This window comes from Mustela lutreola, chromosome 8 (genome assembly GCF_030435805.1).
Source record: "Mustela lutreola isolate mMusLut2 chromosome 8, mMusLut2.pri, whole genome shotgun sequence".
Lineage (NCBI taxonomy): Eukaryota > Metazoa > Chordata > Mammalia > Carnivora > Mustelidae > Mustela > Mustela lutreola.
The window spans coordinates 84,134,672-84,156,969 of record NC_081297.1 but is presented as its reverse complement, the minus strand read 5'-3'; the positions used below and the strand labels follow the sequence as shown (position 1 = coordinate 84,156,969).

At 39.9% G+C, this 22,298-nt stretch overlaps 1 protein-coding gene across 12 annotated transcripts in view; it reads right to left on the bottom strand.

Moving 5' to 3' along the window:
• Positions 1-22,298, bottom strand: part of LOC131839864 (liprin-beta-1-like) — a 95,041-nt gene that overhangs the window by 10,207 nt on the left and 62,536 nt on the right. For 4 of the 12 annotated variants that reach the window (XM_059187555.1, XM_059187558.1, XM_059187560.1 and 1 more), the window contains 12 exons: positions 19,653-19,737; positions 15,858-16,012; positions 10,537-10,652; positions 9,508-9,564; positions 8,143-8,203; positions 7,758-7,787; positions 5,691-5,862; positions 5,183-5,215; positions 2,920-3,052; positions 2,505-2,633; positions 865-1,015; positions 68-179 (listed from right to left, as the gene is read on the bottom strand). In XM_059187555.1, coding sequence (XP_059043538.1) covers positions 68-179; positions 865-1,015; positions 2,505-2,633; positions 2,920-3,052; positions 5,183-5,215; positions 5,691-5,862; positions 7,758-7,787; positions 8,143-8,203; positions 9,508-9,564; positions 10,537-10,652; positions 15,858-16,012; positions 19,653-19,737 — 1,234 coding nt within the window. The remainder of the gene's footprint in view (positions 1-67; positions 180-864; positions 1,016-2,504; positions 2,634-2,919; positions 3,053-5,182; positions 5,216-5,690; positions 5,863-7,757; positions 7,788-8,142; positions 8,204-9,507; positions 9,565-10,536; positions 10,653-15,857; positions 16,013-19,652; positions 19,738-22,298) is intronic. The other 8 variants (XM_059187556.1, XM_059187561.1, XM_059187563.1 and 5 more) reach the window with 3 other exon arrangements.

Sequence of the window (22,298 nt, the reverse complement as noted above, 5' to 3'; positions counted from 1 at the left end):
TTTATTCATTCATTCAGTCAGTCACTCATTTACTCATTCATGAATGAGTGAATTTAAAATCTCTTACTAGTAACCCAGTTGAAATCCAGCTTTCCATGGTTGGTTTCTTCTTCAGACCCCACGGCTTGCAGTGCCAGCTGGAGCTTCTTTCGATGAAGTGAATGCTTAATCCCAAGTTCCTGAAATAATAAGCAGAAACACTGGTTTGACCATTCTGTCACTATGGGCTAGATGCCACTGGCAAAAGATGCCAGCTCCCCCCAAACGAAGCCAGTGTTAAAGACCCGACAATCCTGTTCAGTCAGCATGCCAAGTCAAGTTGGTGAAATGTTGCTGAACAAAAGGCCCCTAGAAAGCCAAGACCACAGCAACTAGTTTAGTGGGATGTTCCATTCCCTAGTAGGCCCCTTCCTCAGCCAGACTGGAATTCTATTCTTTCTGTACAAAAGGTTAAACAATTAGGAAATATGTTAAATAATTTGACGTAAGATGTAGGGCTCTTTCCTTTTCCTTTTTGCAAAGTAAAGTTGAATTGCATACATTACACTGAGAAGTTGGGCCAATGCTAAAGCCTCACAAAGATTCTGAGAAATATGAGCTTAAGGTTTATTATTATGTCTATACAATTATTTCTCATTAAAATAGCCAGTGGCTTACATGTTTCATAAGGAATCATTAAGATCAGGTCCTTCTTGTTAAATCCATGCGATTAAATTAAAAAAAAAAAAGTGTGAAGCAGAAAACACAGTTTTTCAAGAGTACTGACTGGCTCCCCCCACGACCCTTTCTGGAGTATAAAACAATTCTACAATCATATTCTCTTTCTCAGTAGCCATTGTCTAAACAAAACAGAGAAGCAGTCACCTTCTCCAGATCTTGCTGAGAAGCCTGCAGAAGTGTTTGGCCAGATGCAATCCAGTGCTTGCCTGAATTCACGTAGGACCCCAAGCCCTGCTCCACAAGCCAATCGCAAACCTGCTCCTTGGTCCATTTGGCAAATGGCATATCCAAGTCACTATAAGAAAACGAACAACTGTGTGAAGAACAATTCCAAGCCAGCCCTGTGGCTTCTCAAGGTTGACCAACTTATACTGAATTAATGTAGAAATTCCCTAGTAATGCCCTATTTGACCGTGAAAAGCTTACTTTTCAGTCCATGTTTAGGGGAGGTGGTACTGGCATTGAAAGTTACCTCAAAAGGACCACAGCTTTCATTTCAAATGAAACCACAAAAGATTCAATATGATTGAGCAAGAAACATATTTGTGGAAGAAAAACAAGTTGAACCAACAAGTCAAGTCACTGTACTAGTTTCAGTCAACGTGGTTTGAAGACTGAATTTCTAAACAGAAAACACTAGGTTAGATGGAAAGAAATCAAGTCTAACTTGAACTGTAGCAGAATTATGGTTTCTCTCCAAATGGTTATCAGTGAGAAGAGCGCAACATGCCATCACTGAGTACAGGGAAACATAATCACAGTAATTTCTGGGTCAAATTTTCTACTTTGACATGTAAATCATGTTCCTCTTTGGGGGGAAAAAATGTAGATAAACAAAAATTTTCTTTATTTTTTTTAAAACAGCACAAGGAGATCCTCTACTGTGTATAAAGAGAACACATGGCAAATGAGACCTTCATATGTTTGGAGAAAGCCAGGGTTTCCTCCTTGATAAAACCTGTGGCCAGTCTTCTGCGAGGGTAGGAGAGACCATGTTCCAAAGACTAAGTGTAATGGTTTGTGCTAGATGTTTGCCAACCCCATCCTTCTCATGCTCAGTAGGTCAGTACAGTAATTTCAAAACAGCCCTCAATTGTGGTAAGGGTGTAGGAAAAGTTCCTAGAGTCTTAACAGATAAAGCATTACATAGTCCTGATAAATTCAGGATTATTTAATCCTGATTAAATTCCGTTAGAATTTGTGTCTTAATGAATTTATGTAGGTGCGTTCACAGAATCCATTAGTCATTAACGTTCACTGAACAGTTACTATTTACCAGATACTCAAAGCATATTAACTCCTTTAATCTTCATAATTAGACTAATTCATACCAGGGGACACGGAGGCATAGAGTATGGATGTAGTTGCTCAAAGGTCACCCAGGTTACAGGAAGCAGCCAAGCCAGCAATCAGATCCAAGCAGTCTGTCTCTAGAACCTACTCTTAACCGCTATGTTAGCCCATCTCTCTAGAGCTATGCTTTAGAGTACTTGGGGTAACTATTTTCTCAGTCAGATTGAAGTCAAAAGAATCATTCTTACACAGATGTTGCTGACACTTTAGCTTTGGTTCCTCCCCTGGCTCACGTAGCCCTCATCTTCTGCATGATTTTCACCAACCACTGCCAACCCGCACTGCGCTAAAGATGACGGACCCCTCTGCCAGGCAAAGGGGTAAGCAAGGGATTCTACTGCTCAGCCCAGGGACAATACTAACATTGCAAGTGCTCATAGCCTGGACATGTGGGTAGAGATGTCAAAGTCCATTCGTTCATTTTTTCTCACCTGTTAGATTGTCCCAAATCTCGAGACCAACCCAGTCGTGGCCCTGCAGTTGCCCTTGTCCCTCCTCTTTTAAATTCAGGCTCAGACAGGTCATCTGGGTTGAATGTAGTTGACTGACTTCTCCTAAGTCTGAATAGAAGAAACAACATCACATTGCCTTGTAGAGACCTGAGGAGACCTTAGGACTTTAAAGTTAATGAGAACATTGCTTATGTATGGTCAGAAAAGACGTCTGGATTTACACTTTAACTGAGACCCAGTGAGTCAGTGCATCCCAGATCACAATCTTCCTTCCATCAAAGGAACAGCAAAGCCTTACAACTGCATACTTGTTTCTAGGCAATCTTCCATTTATTCCTACATTTGAGCAACACACAACACAAAGCCCCCTCCGGTTGTCTGCTGTGTTACTTACTTTCCAAAGAGTTTCATGATACCTCTGGATTTCTTTTTGGAATCCGGCGATGGTGGAGATATCTGCGAATTTTTCGGCTGGGAAGATCTACCAGCCAGATCTAGGTGCTCAGCTGTCTCCTTCTCTGTTTCAGCTATTCCAAGAACAGAATACATACTTGGTGAGTTTTAAAGTACGGAATGAACATGACTAGATGCTACCCTTCTTAACTTTAGCAACTGTTCACAAATTCTTCTTCTGTTGGTCTGTAAAGAGCACCCTACAAATATTACAGATGGAACACAAATTTATGTTCTGCTTTACCGTCTGCTGTGTATCAGTGAATGATGTGTATAATATCGCATATGATATTGTGCCTAAATTCATTAACTCACAAATTACCACCTCTTTGAAGTTCAAAGGTGGGATAGGATTGCCACATTCTTTAAGTGATCTGAGATCACTTAAATTAATCTCGATTTTTCTGCAGCACTTGGTACTGCTGACATTCTTCCCACATTCTTCAAAAACATCATCTCCTTCATCTTGTTAGGACAATCTCCCAGATCTGTCATCTGATCGTTTCTTCTCTGCTATAGGACCTGTTTTCTCCTCTTCTTCCACTCCGAGATTCTGTTCTAGGCTCCTGCCAGCAGGATCTCTGAACAAGTTCACCCACTCCGTGCCTGGCACAAAATGATGGCTTCCCTCATTCATAAGCAGCCAGTATCACAATCTCTGGTCCTAATCTCTCTCCCCAGACTCAGGATCTGAACGTTTATGGATATTCCCAATGTGCTGTGCCAGGAACATCTTAGACTCAACAAATCCATCCAATTCTCAGAAGAATTCTCTTAGATTTTCTTATTCAATATTCCCTTGATACTAATTAATATTCTTCCTGTTACTCCCATTCACACTCTTTGGCATTTTCTTTTCACTCCCTCCTCTCCTTTGGCATTTACATCAGATCCTAGTCACCAAGCCCTGGCAGTCTTTTTTCAAGAGAGTTATTCCTATTTATAACTTGCTATGTCCTACTGAGAAAAGACTGTACTGGATATGCACACATTTTTCTTTTGATATAAAATCAGTGTCTGTTGATTCTGCCTTGAAAGAGTAACATCCAAATTTGCTACGCCCAGTTCTCCCAGCATTCTCTATTTCTTAATTCTTTTACCTGCCCCTTAAGACATGATCCCCCACTAACAAACACAAGCAGTACTGTTTCCTCAGTGTGAGACGACACTTTTACGGGAAAGAAAAAGTTGTACAAAAATCACAGAAATGGTGTTTCAGCAAGATACAAAAGTTGCAGAGGTTGACTTTTCTACGAAGCACAGCTGTGATTATAGGTTATAATAAGCAGCACTGGGCTCTTAGCATTATCAATGTATTTCTTCTAAGAAAGATGCAAAAACATTTGAAAATGTTGTCTGGATTTTATTTATCCCATGTGTATTCTAGAAATGTAAGACTGCAAAGGGAGAAAAGTAACCTGTGCTGACCCACATGAGTTGGTGTATGGGTATCTCAGGGAAAATCCAAAGGAACCTTTCCATCCAAACCCCAAAGCCATCATGGGTACGGGTATACCAGAAAATGTTGCCTAACTCACCCTCATTCTAAAAGCATCCTGTTTTCATTTTTTTGTTTTGAGGATGTTTCCTCCCTCCCATGCCCCACACTTTTAAAAAGGAAAACGGAGTTTCCCCTCTCCTAAAATCACTCTGGGGGAGGCTCCTTAAATATCCCAGAAATCTTCCTCCAGTGTCACTAAATGCCACTTCCATCTTCAAAGCAATAAATGTCAGAAGAACATTCCCTTAAGAAAAGTCAGTCTAAAGCAATCATTTGCAATGTCTTCTACAGACTTCTCGATTTGGCTGAAAACATTGCTCTCTGGGGATAATGGAGACATGGAGAAGGAACTGTCAGGACCTGGGAGTTAGTGTGAGACAGGATGCACTGGAAGGGTGAGAAAGCTGGAAGGTACGAGGCAGGAGAGTCCTGCCCTGGACTCTGAGGGTGCCGTGCGCTTCTGGGTCCTCCCAGAGCTCCTGGCAAGGTGTCATTAGCAGGGGTTAAAACAGCACGTAGGCTGGGAAGCAAAGGCTCTCCAGAGAGTTCACTTTAGCAGCAGTTGGAAGGAACTCTCTGGAGTCGAGGACAACATTTTCTGATCGCTGCCAGCTTGCTTTCTAGAGATCGCAGATGCCAAGAGCAAGGATTAGTCAGCCTGGAGGACAGCACTGGCGAAGGCTGGCATGCAGGGGTACGATACCTAGGGTGGGTGCACTGGCACTTCGTTTACGATCTTCAGATATCCCAACAACGCACACAATCACACGCAGCCCAATGGAGAGAACACAGGAGAATGACAAAATGAAACACAGCTCAAAGTCCTACTCACAAAATACACACAGGGGGAGGAAAGGCAAGCACTGCGCTGTGCTTCCAACATCGCAGACTCCATTAGCAGGAACAATATGGGGTTAATTGGTCCACTTTCGAAACAGATGAGAAGCTGTTTACAATGAAGTCAGAGAGTGTCAAGGGTTTTGGTCTTTCCTTATACTCCAACAAGAAGAGCAGGGTGATGGCCTGCACAGAGCTATCTTTACCACCGAATTAAACCCAAGGGGGCAGTTTCTTGCAAACTTTTCCCCCAGCTCATTCACCTTCATTTCTGAGAACGAGAAACACACAGATCAATGAACCAGGGAAGGGAGGGGATTGACCTTGTCCTCGTCCTGAGTGAATTAAAGCAAAAGCACGCTGGCCATACGTACCCAAGTTTGGTGCACTTGCTGTCCTCTTGTTACTTTTTATTTTAAAAAAGCCACGCCCAAAGAATGATCTGGCTTTCCGAGTGCCAAAGGGGCTGTCGTCCACGGATGCATCACGCCCCGGAGCTTTCGGAGGGAGGCCCCTGAATGGGCTGCTTTCTACAGGAGCTTTATCCTAAAAGACAAGTAATAATAAATGGAACACAGCGTGGCTGTGCACAATTAGGAGTACACGCTGGGCACAACACCTGATCTGTTACACATGTGATTTTATTTAAAAGAATCACAGAACTGGTAAGTTGATTATGAACACCAAGCACCATATTACAATTTAGAAAGTCAGTTCTGAAAGCTACTTAGGAAGCAAGAGCAGCAACAAAAACATGTTCATCACTGACCTATAACCGGCATGCTTCAGATGTGAAGTATTTAGGACATAGAAATTCTCAAGCTTTATTTTATTTGCCTCATTCCCCCAATGACATGGAAATAAGGTACTGCATAACCAGAATACCAGCAGGCTTCCTATTTTTCGAATGGTTATGACATGGACTAGGCTACAATGCAGTTCACAGTCTTTGTACCGTAACTGCATCAGAAGCCCAGCGTAATATAATCACTGTGCAAAGTAGGCGTTATCTCCAAGCTTCTACACCAGCAGCAGAAAGAGATTCTACTCGTTATTTAAATATTCTACTCAAGGAATTACTAGTCAAATGAGGACACAACCAGTGACCGTTAAACATTTTGTTTTTGAGAGGGTGTTCTGAGACATATTCATTACCTTGCCTGCAAGTTACCCGACATGGATCACCAATTTTCAAACGCTATGACATGCTTGATACACTTAACACCAAAACTAAACTTGTTATAATTAAATTTTTCTTCATCGATTCAGAAGATTCTTTGGCTGTCTCTAATAGGTCAAGGTCTTTATCGCGAAACTTAACTGTAATTAAGTTATACTTCTAAGTACTGTTGATTTTTTAGCTTTCTCGTTATTTGAATTAGCAGTTCCAGTAACATGATCTATTATATTGTTTTAGTAGGATCCAAAGATGCTTTGATTTGCATGCCCTCATTCCTCTAACATCTCCTGCCCTCTGTTTTTGTTTTTGCAGAGGTAGAGAAAGGGGAGAGGGGACACAAGCTTTGAAGGTGGTTATATTATCCTCTGAATTTATTGCTCATCGTAACTACAAGTTTATAGATGCCACAGTTTAGTGCAACTATTACCTATGTCTCACCACAGAAGTCAAAATCATTTAATCATTTATTGAATTGGCAAGACAAAAAAGGACAAAGGATGCCTGTAATTACAGCTGTGTGCACAGTCCGTGCCTTATCGGGGACACCTACATTACAACTCAAGGCATTCAGAGCCAGCAGTCAAGGGAGTGCATCTGGAAGTGGCCTACCAGAAGGTAGCCTTTACAGAGTTAATGATTGAAAATTGGAGGAAGAACGAGAGCCCTTGTTGATGAGGTCTTTAAAAAAAAAAGACAAAAAAACAGAACACCAAAATGTTTGCTGTATACACAGTGGTTATATTAAATAAACAGCTGTTCTCGGGCGGGTGACCTAAGGATGTTTTGTGAGGTCTTAGGAAGCCCAAATATGATAATTAAGAATATCACTAGCCTGATTGAGAGTTGGGGGTTTTGTCTGTTTTTTGTACCTCCCCAACAGTTTATTGAGGTGAAACATAAAAAGTAACTGAACAATTAGGGGACATTAAGTACACTCACGGTGTTATATAACTGCCACCTCCACCTAGCTCCCAAACATTTCCATCATTTTGAATTAAACCCCTCCCCCTGGAAGCAGTTTCTCTCCGTTCCTCCCTCTCCATCTCTGGCAACCGCCAAACTGTGTTCTGTCTCTATGGATTTATCTACTCTACATACTTCACATAAATGGAATCGTGGACTATCTGATCTTTCGTATCTGGCTTCTTTCATATAACATGTTTTGGAGGTTCTGAGTTTGGGTTTTTTGGAGACAGTTAAGCAATCCCATGTATCAGACATCACAAACATTTTTCCATTGTAATCTGGACATAAAAATTACCTCTGGAGGCTTCTGAACAGACTCCTTTTCCTGTTCAAAACAATAATATTTTAGATTGTTATAGGAATGGCTTCATATATTCACAAACTGTTACACACAATTCTAGAAATTAAAATAAACTTTTATCTACTTCTAAGCTATACAATCTCAGTTCCATTTATTTCCAATAATGGCTAATTAGTCTTCAGTTGTGATTATATACACTAGTTTCAACTGTTCATATTCACCCTTCTTAATATTTACCATTAACTGTGGTATCTAATAAATCTGCATTAGAGAAACCTCAAACTCTTCTTGAGAGTTTTCTTTGGAAAATGGGAAAATGTGAGGATCCCTAAATATTTGCGTCTCAGGGTAATAGACAGAGAAACAACACAGAACCAACCCCATCTGATGACTCTTTCTTCAGATTGCCCAGGCTGCTGGACTTTTGCCGACTTGAAGTTCTAAAAATAACAATAATAGTAATTAGGATTAATAATAAGTGGCTCTGGTGCCACTGTTTCTTAGGAGAATATCTTGGAAAGAAACTAAAACTGTGTGTGGGTTGAATCCTGGTCATAAAAGAAAATCCGGATTCAGGCAGTCACTTATGTGCTTTACTAAATTATAACATTGAGTTCTTTTAAAAGCAGAGGTGGTTAACTGTCCTGCCAATAACTCTAAATGTCCCACACATGTTAGAATAGCTGGAAAAACACTTAGGACTCTCCTTGTGATGTCAACATTTGAAAATAAACCAGCATTTTTCCATGGACCAGTGGTGTATCCTTTTATGTATACATTTAGACCAGGAACTTTTTTATTTTTTATTTTTATTTAAATTTTAGTTAATATACCAGGGAACTTCTAAAACACTCACATACTATTTATATATAATCCTTGTAATTAAAATAAAGGACAGAAGTGTTACTTTTCAATTCACAAAGGAATCCATTTTCTGAATCTGGCCAAGTAGTTCATTTTACAGTTCTGATCGAGGCATACAAGAAAAATCCCTCTGGCTGACCATAATAATTTGTTTGCTATCCTTGCAAAGGCGAAGTGACACTGTAAACATCCAGAGATTTTTTTCCCTTTCACATAACTAGCATTCAAGTGTACAGGGCTGTCTTTTCAAAAATGGAAGTCAGGAACAGGTGACCAGTTTAGAGAGAGAAAAAAGCTCTAAGAAGCAGAGTAACACACATACACAAACTTTTAAAAGGCAATTCTCATGTACTCATGTGTACATAAGTTACTAGACTTGTCCAGTATCAAATAAAGTAAAAGATATTGGTGAGAAAAGAGAAGATCTCATCTTTGAATACTGCTCTGGTAAGAGATTTTCCTAATTCAGACTTGAACTTGGATAAACATAGATAATGGACCGGTTTACTACATGGAGAATGCAAAAAACTACTGCAGCCTTTCCAGCCATTACATCATTCTCTGTGACTCTTTTCTGCTAGGGTCAAAATGCAAGCCAGTGCAAACCTGAAATTCAAAGCACTGCACTTCACATGAAAACTGATGAAGGAAGGCTAAAGCCGTGCAAACACTTGGCACGAGATAATGGATAACAGTCCATGAGCAAGTATCTCTTTGTTAACTCACAACCTCCCCTTTCCCTGACATCCAACCACCACACCTGCATTAATGTATTCAGGCCTCAGTCATCCGCTTCTCACAGTGGTCACTGTGAGTTTGTCAGAAGCTTTCTCTCTCCCAGGTATCAATGACATTTTCCACATTCAAGAACATGACTTACGAAAGACTATCGCACGGCTGGGTTTCAACAGAAGCACCAAGGATTATTTTTCCATCACTAAAAGAAGAAAGAAAAGAAAAGGAAAAAAAAAATGGAATGTGTGTGCTTCACAAGTAAAAGACCATATATATTCTAAGTAAGCAGAACTGTCAAAAAAACAAAAAATTGTGCTGGGGAAGCAATTTCTCTTTTAAAACAGTCATGTGTGTTTTGTTTTGTTTTGTTTTTAAACACAGGCTCCATGCCCAGCATGGGGCTTGAACCCACAACCCTGAGATTAAGACCTGAGCTGAGATCGAGTCAGCTGCTGAATTTACTGAGGATTCCCAGCTGCCCCTCTCTTTTAAAATTTTCTACTATATTTTCTTTGGTTAAAAAAATATTTTACTTATTTATCTGACAGAGAAATCACAAGTAGGCAGAGAAGCAGGCAGAGAGAGAAGAGGAAGCAGGCTCCCTGCCGAGCAGAGAGCCCTATGTGGGGCTCGATCCCAGGACCCTGGGATCATGACCTGAGCCAAAGGCAGAGGCTTAACCCACTGAGCCATCCAGGTGCCCCTAAAATATTCTATTATATTTTCTTTTATTTGGTCTCATTATAAGGTTAAGTAATTGAGAACATGCTCCCTCAAAATTCTACTTGTTAATGGAGAAACTACTGTATCCCTGTCCCAAATCCTTCTTCCGAACAGCCTGGGCCACATGACCATTGCTATGGGGCTTGGGACCCACTGGCGGCTCCCCATGACTTAGGACATAAAACTTGAGTCCCCTAAAATCTCTCTCTAACCTGAACACCACACCTCCCTGGACTCCTGCCCTAGGACTTCTTGCTTCACACCCTTTATTTCAATAATCCAGAACTGACTGTAGTGATTGATTTACACTGGTCCCCTGGCACATGCCTTACAGTTTCTTGCCTCTCACAGTAAAACCTGTGTCTGTAAATAAATTGCAATGCACTCTTGTGTTTGCTTGATCTACTCTGCTGAACATTTATATTGCAATGTTGGGTCATAAATGACATACCTTTCTTCGAATGAAGTCTCTGGTTGAGGAGGCAATTTTGCGCTTTCAGACGTTTCCAGGCCCTTAGATGTTGGCAGTAATGAAGGGATTGAAACTTGCAAGATGCTGGTGTGGAACTGTAATGTAATTAGAGAAAGTAAAAAATCCAATAAATAAGACAGAAGTCACAGAGATAAAATAAAAATAACGGAGACAATTACATGGTCCATCAAAAAAATTTCATACACCTATGTTTAAAAACACTATTCTTCTATTTATAAAATGGTCTCTGGATATAAACATCAATGACTGTTAAAGTCAGAGAAAACATTCTGGAGGAAGGTCATTTTTTTTTTAAAGTTTTTATTTATTTATTTGACAGAGAGAGAGTGATCACAAGTAGGCAGAGAGGCAGGCAGAGAGAGGGGGGAAGCAGGTCCAGGTCCCTGCTTAGCAGAGATCCCGATGTAGGGCTCGATCCCAGGACCCTGAGATCATGACCTGAGCTGAAGGCAGAGGCTTAACCCACTGAGCCACCCAGGTGCCCCAAGGAAGGTCATTTTTGAACTTGGTTCTGAATAAAACATAATACCATCAAGTAAGTCAATAGTTGATCCTGACAACTTTAAGCCCTAGTAAAAACTTTGGTTCTAACCTTATGCAAGTCACTTAACTGGGCACCAGTTTTCTCCTCTGTAACATGAGAATGGCAATGCCTACCTGACAGGGTTGTCATGATTTGAGATGAGATTTGGGTAAAGTGCTTTGTAAACACACCTGTTTTCACTTTATTTTCTATCACTAGTCTAATATAGAATGTTGTTCAAACCAGATTTTTTTTTTTAAGATTTTATTTATTTGACAGAGAGAGACATGGTGAGAGGGAACACAAGGAGGAGGAGTGGGAGAGGGAGAAGCAGGCTTCCCACTTCCCTGAGCAGGGAGCCTGATGAGGGGCTCCATCCCAGAACCCTTGGATCACGACCTGAGCAGAAGGCAGACACTTAACGACTGAGCCACCTAGGCACCCCCCAAACCAGTTCTTTGTGGATACCACTTAAAACACTTGGCTTAATAATACTACAGCAGCAACAACAAAAATGCCTAAAAACACCTTCCTAAACAAATGCTTTGTGTACCCTAAGGATGGAATCTATGGAAGAAATTTTATACTCTGGGGTTAAATAATTTTCGATGACTGTAGAGCAGTATGGTGTAAGAGCCCATCATAAACTACAATACATGAATCACTTAAAAAATATTGTGATAAAAAAATAAAATTTTCCTCAGTGAATTCAGTCTGCCAGTCAACCAACCAATCAGTGACCGTCCCTCCTTCTGAAGTCAGCCAGGAAGGTAGGGACTTACAACCTGGAACACACTTCTAGATGCCAATCAATCAATGACAGTCTCACTTCTGTAACCACACATCCACAGCGGATGTCAACTCTCTCTAGCCTCTGAGAGTCCCTCAATCCCTGAGCTCCAAGCAACCCCACATGCCCCACATATGATCAAAGAGACTGTCCCTGACCAACAAAGTTCACCGAGGTAACTAAATAAGCAATACATTTAGCTCTGTGGTTTTTTGTCCAGTTACTGAGCGGTGGTCTCATTCCTTGACACTAAGAGGTTATAACATGTGAAGTCTGTTGAAATAATCTGATTGGGCCCAAGACGGAGTGGTTCGTGTTAAGCTCCATGTCAGTAAACCCAAGCTTAGCTAAGTTTCCGTGCTCGGCACTCCCAGAAAAGGCAGACCTAGGTCAACCAATCGGCACTTGCCTGCCCTTAGTAAGTTACCTGACCCACCCCGCCCCGAGACTTCTCTTTGCTGCACATTAAGGAAAGTAACCCTACTTAACCAACCAGCAAATGACCAGCCTGATCCTCTGCTCCTGCTTCCTTCGGCCTAAAAAAGCCCTTCATTTTGTACAGATCCGTAGAGTTCCTTTCCATCTGCTAAAACGGACATTGCCTGATTCATAAATTGCTGAATAAAGCCAGTAAGATGTTGCAAATTTACTCAGTTGAAGTTTGTTCTTTAACAACAAGTCCGATCTTGTTGCTTCGCGATTTTTTTTTTTTTTTTTTTTTTGGAATCTTTATGATTAGTTCTGGGCAATTTACAGAGCCATCATCCCTGTGTTAAAAATTTTCTCAGCTGAATTTTTTTTTTAAAGATTTTATTTATTTATTTGACAGAGAGAGATCACAAGTAGGCAGAGAGAGAGAGAGAGAGAGAGAGAGAGAGAGGAGGAAGCAGGCTCCCTGCTGAGCAGAGAGCCCAATGTGGGACTTGATTGATCCCAGGACCCTGAGATCATAAACTGAGCCGAAGGCAGAGGCTTAACCTACTGAGCCACCCAGGCGCCCCTGAATTTTGTTCTTTAAGAAGTCCTATTGCTGTAAAATAGGAGATTACTTCACTATCTTTTTTCTTTTTTTTTTTTTAATTTGAATCTTTATGATTAGTTCTAGGCGAATTATTGAGCCATCATCCCTTGTGTTGTCAAGTTCACAGTAGCTCCCCGGGTTCCTAACATGGGGAAGGAAATGGCCCACTAACAAACTGATCCATTTCCTTGATTTCGTTTTGAACTTAGGACTTTAACTCCCAACTCCAATCTCCCTCCTAGCTCTTCTTTAACAATGTGGCTGAACACACTCAATCCTCATCAAATCATTCTGGTTCCAAACGAAAAATCTCATTAAAGTACAGTTCACATAGGAAAGACTTTTTTTAAAGAGACTATCTGGGCAAATCTTACATGTAACATCTGCCATTCTGTAAATAGGCAGCAAGCATACTCATTGACTGTCAAATGTTATTTTTCCCTTCAGTAGAAATATAATTAGCAATTAGGGGATTTTCCCCTCTAACATATTTTTTATTTCCCCCTCTAAAATATTTTTTATTCCTTAACTAATCCTTTGCCTCTTTTTTCCAATTTTATTGGGATATCACTGACATGCAGTACCGTATAAATTAAAAAGAAAAAAGAAAAGGAAAGGAAAAAAAACCACATTTTTTTCCTTGCAATGAGAACTTTTCGGATCTACAGTCTTAGCAACCTTCCAGCATACCAGACAGACAGCAGTGTTAACTATAGTCATCACGTTGTACCTTATACCCCCAGCACACTTGTCTTATAACTGGAAGTCCGTACCTTTTGATCACCACCTTCCAATTTCCCCTACCCAGTAATCCTTATGACTGACATCTTTTAGCCCTCTCCTATAGTGAAGAGAGAAATGTTTCCTCCTTGAATTCATTTTCATGCAATTCAAATTTCATTTTCTCATTAGGTAATCAGCAGGAATAGATAGGAAAAGAAAAGATGCCACTTGGTTTTTTTTTCACTGAATACAGTAATATGTTAAAGGAAAGACGACCAAAGGGGGAATTGGAAAACATAAGGTAGTCAAGACTATTTAGTTAAAAAACAAAAACAACAATAACAAAAACAATTTTTCCCATTCCCAGTTTCTCTAGACAGTACACTGCACTAAAATTAAAAGTTCTAGGGCAAAGAGGGAGGTGCTGTCAGGAAGCCACGGGTGTGCCTAGGTTAAGACCTCAGGAAGACTTAAGGTACAGCTGTCTCATTGAAACCTTCAAAAAGTTCGACAACTCTAAAAACAGAGGGATATTCCATAGCAGCCATACAGAAAACTTAAGATAGAGAAAGTCTTATGGTGAAGATAATTGTGGATATCCTTTACCTGACGGAGTGGATTATAAATTGATTCATAAGAAATGCCAAATGAATAAAATATTATACCAAACAGAACCAAGAGGGACAGAGATAGTAGAAGGCAGAAGGCCCTAGACCCGTATAGATACTTTTGCAGAAAACAACTCATCTGCAATTACAGGTTCTTTCTCCTGGAAATGGAAAGATGACTCCCAAGGAACAACCAAGAGCCCAAAGGTCTGGGCCCTGTCAAGGAACTGGCCACACGAGCCTGGCTGGATTTGGGAACTGCTACTGACTAATGATACGTGGGTGTCTTCCATGTCTATGTTCCCTCTTCTTGAATGGGAATGCCCAGTAGTTACTATGCCCATTCCACCACTGCATGTCAGGTGTGTAGGGGACAAATGACTTGACCTTGAATTTCCTGGTTCTTTACATGGAATGGAGTGCTATTCGAGAAGCCAAACCTGAGCAGCTGCACCTACATCTTGACCGGGTCTGGATGACAAGGTCTTGGGATGCGGAAGCCTGACTGGAATAAGACCAAGAGGTCTTTGACGAGGGGATGAGGACATTTTGCATGGGGGAGGGATATAAATGATTGTAGCCAGAGAGTGGAGGGCAGTTGTACTGGTCGAATATGGTCGTAGGGGTATATGCCATCCCATGTGTTCTTCTCAAATGTGATATTACTTGTCCATCAAGAGGTAGGGTCTTTGTTTCCTCTCTGTGAATGTGTGTGGGCCTGTGACTACAGGAGAAGAGATGCCACAGGGTTTCCGAGTCATAGCATAAAAGATGATATAAATATGCCCAGTCCTCTTATTGGGATGCTCATCCTTAGGATCTAAACGCTCTGCTAGAAGAAAGCCAGGGAGTCACAGGTATTTCCAGCTAGGGCCTCAGCTGAGGTCCTGTCCAACAGTAGTACCAACCAACCATGTGATATAAAAATGGGTAGCCTTCGGATGACTCAAGCCTCCAGCCTTCACACCATTCCAACTATTGCCCAGTGGAGCGAAGAAGAAATGCTCCTGCTGAGCCTTACCCACATCACACATTTGTTAGCAAAACAAGTGCTGTCATTCAAGCCACAAATTTTTGGGGTGGTTTGCAATAGGTAATGGAAACAGATTTTGGCACCAGTCTGATGTGTGAAAGAAAAGTAAATGAGTTCAAGACAAAATATTCCTGTCCAGCTGCTTTTTTCCAAGTCTAAAGAAGTCAGGGAAGATTTTAGACCAGAATTTTTCAGAGACAACATTGGAAGTGACTAAAACCAACTTCTTTATATAATCTCACGTTATCCCTCTTCATTTATTCCCTACTTGTTCTTTACTAATAAAGATTATTATTGTGTAGATTGTAATCTATTTAGGATGACATCTTTCTTCCATGTTCTTCCTGAATTATTTAAGCAATTTTGACATTGCCCAAGGTATTTATTTATTAAAGAGGGGGGAAAAAAACAATCTTTCAAATAAAGTCCTAGGAGACTGAGTTTTGACATGAAAATTGCTAAGACTCAGTCAGTAGCCACACTGAGAAAAGATCCCAGGTCTTTCCTGCTGTCAACAGCATTTTAACCTTCAATGACACAGTCTCTTCACTACAAAGATAATGTTGAGAGTCTGTAAATACCTCTTCTGGAACACTTGTGTTAAATGGGTCACGACTGGGAGATCCCGTGACTGGTGTAGATGATACACTTTTCTCCAGGTCACTAAAACCCTGCGCATCCAGCAAAGTGGAGACGGAACCAGAAGTGAGCAGACCGTCAAAGTCGCCATCTTGGTCTAGGAAAAGGAGAAGAATGGCAGCTTTTCATTTACATTTCATTTTTGGAGGAAGAATACCAACTGAATATAAAAATTTTTCCCATCCTCAAAAATCAAAAGTGAGTTTCCTTTGAAATCCTTAGAAAAATAACAAGAGGACCTCTAGGAGAAATGTTAAACTATGAGCACCTGGAGCCTGAGGGTGGTATTAATAGCTATTTCAGAATTTGGGGCTTTACAAATTTCAGTTCAGAAACAACCAAGCTGGACAATATCGGTGGTACAACAAACTAATTCTGAACAGCAACACAGTCACCATGAGAAACTCAATATTCATCATTCATCATTTCTGTGTCGTTATTTTTTTATTAATTTTTAATAAACTAATAATGTATTTTTATCTCCAGAGGTACAGGTCTGTGAATTGCCAGGTTTACACATTTCACAGCACTCACATCATCATTTCTGTGTTCTTAAAGCAAAACAAAACAAAACAAAACAAAAACCACATACATATAAAGAAGAAAAAACAACAATAGGCAATCTTCTGATTCCTTAAGATGATCCTTCTGTGCCATTTATTTTAAAGAAGAAAGAACAGCCTTACGGACAAATGCAACCACATACCCAGGAAAGCGGCCAACTTTGAGAACTACTTCTACATCTTCAGCAATGAAAAGGATTAGCTGCTGAACAACTATGTCAGATATTCTTTTTTAAAACCAAAAAATGATGCTTAAAACACTATTCTCTGAATAGTACAAAATCCTAAACTCATTTAAAGCTGTTAACTAGACTTACCTTCTTATATTTTTATTAGGCATTTATTCTAATTTCATTAAAATGTAGGTATTATTCGCATTCTCTAAGGACTAAGTAAATGCAAATACTAGTTAGAAATCACTGTTTATAAACTATTCATTAGAACAGGACATAATTTTCAATGGTGGTTAAAAACTCCCTCTTTTTAATATACAAATGTCAGTAAGTACATGATAAGATGTCCAATACTTTTCATCATGAGGGACTTGTGATGAGAATACTTAAACACTAAACCAATTAAATCAAAATCATATCAAATGTACAGGATTGTGAAGTTTCAAATACCATACCAAGTGTTGGCAAGTGATACATTGCTGTTGGCAATGTAAAATAATACAATTAACTTTGGAAAAGAAAACGAAAAACAACCTCCTTTTTCTACACATTTTATATGCATTAAAAAAGATGAAAAAAAGTACAGGAGGGGTGCCTGGGTATCTCAGTTGGTTAAGTGTCTCTCTCTCTCTCTCTTTTTTTTTTTTTTAAGCTTTATTTACTTATTTGAGAGAGAGAGAGCATTGCATGCACGCACAGGCCAGGGGAGGGACAGAAGGAAAGAATCTTCAAGTAGCCTCCACCTGAGTGCAGAGCCAAGGTAAGGCCTGATCTCACGACCCATAAGATCATGAGCTGAGCTGAAAGCAAGAGTCGGACGCTTAACAAACTGAGCCACCCAGGTGCTCCAAACGTCAGACTCAATCTCTGCTCAGGTCTTGATCTCCAGGTCGTGAGTTCAAGCCCTATGTTGGGCTCCATGCTGGTCATGGAGTCTATTTTAAAACAAAACCAGATTAAACAAACAACAACAACAACAACAAAAAACCCCACGAAACTGACAAAAATGATCATGTCAGTGCAATTATGAAGAATACCTCTTTTCTTGATTTTCTTATGTTTCATAATTATAGAAATTAATGTTTTCCTTTGATTTTTAAATATAAAAACTACAGTATTGAGATTCTATAAAATCAAATACTTTTTTAAATGTTATGACTACAGGGGTGCCTGGGTGGCTCAGTGGGTTGAGCCTCTGCTTTCGGCTCAGGTCATGATCTCAGGGTCCTCTGCTCAGCAGGGAGCCTGCTTTCCCCTCTTTCAGCCTGCCTCTTTGCCTATTTGTGATCTTTCTCTTTGTCAAATAAATAAATAAAATCTTTAAAAAAAAATGAATGTTATGACTACGTAAAAATTAATCACTTGTTAATTTGCAATACTGTCTAAAAAGAGACACTCTCTTGAAGGCAGAGAAAATGCTGAGTGATGAGAATCGCTATAAGAACACTGACAGAGGTTCATTTGCTTGCTCATTTGGGTATTTAAAATTTTAACATACACTAAGTCCTGTGGAAAATAAGATGAAGATCCATTTTTTTTCTCCTCTCAGAAATCCTCGTCTGAAGTAGGATTTTCTTTCTTTTTGAACTCATCGAAATTGAAATTCCAAAATCTGAGTATTTCACAAGTATCTCTGAAAAAATTTATTACTCATGTTTACTTTTAGAGCAAATAACCCCACCTTGCATTGCTAATGAATGAGAAAACTTCCAAAGTTCTTAACACTTTTGTTTTAAATGACCCCCAGAGATTTTCCACATTTGAGGATGGCCAACTGAACCATGCACCTATAAAATAATACCACATCAAAAGGCATAACTATTTTATTAAGTTTTTAATTCTAATTAACATACAGTGTAATACTAGTCTCAGGTATACAATATAGTAATTCAAAACTTCCCAACATCACCCTGTGCTCATCCCAACAAGTGCACTCCTTAATCCCCATCAAAGCGTGACTATTTTTACTTAGATGTCTTATGGTTTTGGTTTTATTTTATGTTTTAACTTAACACATTCAAAGCTGAACACAACCCCCCTTAATCATTTCAGTGCGCCCTCACTAGGCTTCGCTACCTTGGTAAATGGAATCATCACCCCCCCACCCCGGTCGCTTTAGTCAAAAACATCAGTCTTTCTTGATTCTTTCCTCTTCTTCACTCTCATCTAATTCGTCACACCACTGTGTTAGTTCGAACACCAAAATGTGTTTCTAATCAGTACCATTATTAACATTCCATTTGGAATCCTGCAAGAGCCTCTTGACTGGCTTCTCTTCTTCTGATACTGCTCCCTCCTCCCAATATGGTCCATTTGTTACGAAAATGCCGCAGACTTGTAAAAACCCTTCAGTGGATCCCTCTGGGCTCACAGAGCTGAATGCCTCACATTGCCTGACCTGGCCAACGCTAACTTCTATCCGCTCGGCTCATCTCCTCTCATTCTCCCCCTGATCACTTCCTTCCAGTCAGTCACAACGGTCTTTTTACTTCTTAAATACACCGAGCCCATTTTCCCCATAGGCTCTTTTAATAAATAAATGAATGAATGAATAAAATTTACTTATTAATTTTTGAGAGAGAGAGAGAAAGCATAAGCAGGAGGGAAGGGTAGAGGGAGAAGCAGACTGTTTGCTGATCTGGGAGGCCAATGCAGGACTCGATCCCAGGACCCTGGGATCATGACCTGAGCTGAAGGCAGATGCTTAACCCACTGAGCCACCCAGATGCCCCTCCCCACAGGCTCTAGAACACACTGTTCTGTCTAGAATGCTATCTGATGAACTCCACACAGAGGTTCTCCTTGACCAACCAGTCCACAGTATTCTCTTTGGCCTACTCACCAAGAAAGTGTGTGATATTGTTTCCTAATGATATTGTTGAATAAATGAATAAACAAACTATTTTGGAATAATGGATATTCCAGGAAAATGAAAACAAATGTTAAAGTTCATAGCCACTTAAAATCAAGTAAAGTAGAAAAACCTATAGAGCTACAGTACCTTTTTTACCTTGGGTCAGTATCACTGTATCTTGCATCTTCTTGTACCTATTCAGGCACTGTCGAAGATCTTCTATTTTCCGATCCTATTAATAAAATAAATTGTCATCTTTAAACTATGACTTTAAACAGTAAAAGTAATTGCAACACAAAGAATAGGGAGACATGAATTATTTACATTATTCAAGGAATATTTCTAAACTTTAGTAAAACTGGTAATATCTACATTTTACCAGTTTTCCTACGTACATCAGAGATAGAGAAAAAGTACCTCTAAATTTAGAGATCCTATCCTTCAGCTGCCATCTTTAAAAACAAAAACAAAACAAGGTAATAAGATACAAAACAAAAACAAAAACAAAACAAGAAAAAAATCAACTTTAATTATTCTCCTCTCCAACTTATGGGCAGGTCTTGAAAGAAAGATCTACTACACCTGTTGTCTTTACCTGCTGTCATCAATCATAATCTGGCCTTTCTCTTCTCAAAACACTCAGCCAAAGTTGTACCAATTAGTCATCAGAGTCATCAGAGACTTCATATTTACTAAAAATAAGAGAACTTTTCATCCTTTTTCTAATTTGACCTCTGATACTTGACTGACCCCACTCTTTCCTCCTTTTTCCTTCACTTTTCTTTCCACTCTTTCTTTTCTTCTATTTTGATTTCTTAATTCCTTGACCAGATAGATATTCTACTTCCACTATCTACCCAGCCCAGTCTATAAAATGTTAGTGCTTTAAGATTTTGTCCTTTATCCCCACTCTGGTGGATCCTAAAAAAATGGGCTCCCTAGCTCTTCTCTCACTGGTTTTGGGCCTGGCCATGTGACTTGCTTTGGTCAATAAGAGATATCAACAAATGTGGTTAGGGTTTGCCCTCTCTCTCTGCTCCAGGGAACCTTCACTATGTGAAGAAGCACAGGCTAGTCTAATGGAAGACGAGATATCATTTGGAAAAGAGACATCCCAGATGGGCCCAATCTACGCAAGGATGTTAACCACTAGACATGTGAGTCACACCAGCCTAGACCATCCAGCCCCATCCCACCCACCAGCTAACTGCAGAGATCAACAAAGCCAGCCCAGACCAGGAGAACCCACTAATCAACCATCAGAAGTATGAGAAATAATAAATGTGATTTGTCATGGAGCAAAAGCTAATTTACATATCAACTATAGCTTAGTCTCCGAAAATCTATAATTCTGTATTTTTCCTAAAATGGACTGGGTTCATTCCCTACCCCATCTATAATTATACATTAACCCCCAAATTTAGATTCATTTTCCAACTTTCTATGAGAAATCTCCTTTGAAAAGTCCCATGAGCACATCGAAGTGAATGTCTCTAAAATTAAGCTCATTATTTGCCCCTGGTACTTGAGCTTAGATTCCCTTAACTCTTTGAGGGCACTATCATTCACCTCATTACTCAAACTAGAAACTTGTTCTCAAATCCCCCCCAAAAAAATTACTTCAAAGACTTTTACTTACTCGAGACAAAAAGAGGGTGAGAGTGAGAGAAGAAGAAGCAGGAGGAAGGGGCAGAGGGAGAGGGAGAAGCAGGCTCCCACAGGGAACCTGATGTGGAGCTCAATCCCAGGACCCTGTGGTCGTAACCTGACCAAAGGTAGGTGCTTAACCAACTGAGCCACCCAGGAGCCCTCAAATCCAAAATAAGGTTTTCAAAAACCCTGTCAACCTGTGTAAATGTTAGCTTCATATACCCCTCTACCTTATCTCATTCTGAACTTTCCCAACATGCACTAGGCTGTGCCAAGTCTGGGCTTTTGAGACATGTTTAGTTCATAGATACTCTCCTTAGCAGCTTTCGTTTTCCTGATAAACAACTCTTGCCTTTCCTCAGATTTTGCTCAAATGCAACCTCTTTGAAGCCTTCTGGAACTACTAAAAACTTATGTCAGCGTTGGTGCTCCTAAAGCAGTTTGAATGTCTAGTAAGCCCTCAGTCAACACTGGGAGATCTGTTTGTTATTGATGCTTTTTGAGAGAGAGAAATTAAGACTAAATGAATTTGTGATTACTTTTTTAAAAGTAAAAGCTATGGGGGCACCGAGGGGACTCAGTCAGTTATGCGTCTACCTTTGGCTCAGGTAGTGATCCCAGAGTCCTGGGATCAAGCCCCATATCAAGCTCCCTGTTCGCTGTTTTTCTCTCAAATAAATAAAATCTTAAAAAAAAAACATAAAGTAAAAACTACATGGGCCCCTTGCTAATGACTTTCCTTTTTATTCCACAGTGGTAAAGACTAGCAAAAAGAAACCTAAATATAGGTGGGTGGAGAGGGCAATGAGTTTATTTCCTAATAAAGAGCAAATAAAGAGAATGAACGGCAAAACTATAGAGTAAAACAGAGAACACAAGAATTAGAGAAAGAAACAAGATGAGACAAAAAGATCAAGGCAAAGTTCTTTGGCAGTTGCTTGTTTTTTTACTTCCTTGAAATGACTCTTTTCTTGGGAAAATGCCTCCTTGTTCTATTCATTGAGTAACATGAGGTGTAAGAGTAGTTCTGATGATGCGAGCTGAACCCGACTGTTGCTGTCCGCTGGGTATATGGCTGATCAGGTAGGCCATGAAAAAACACCTTGCTTTAGAGGACACTGTTTCCCTGCTCTCATCAGAATG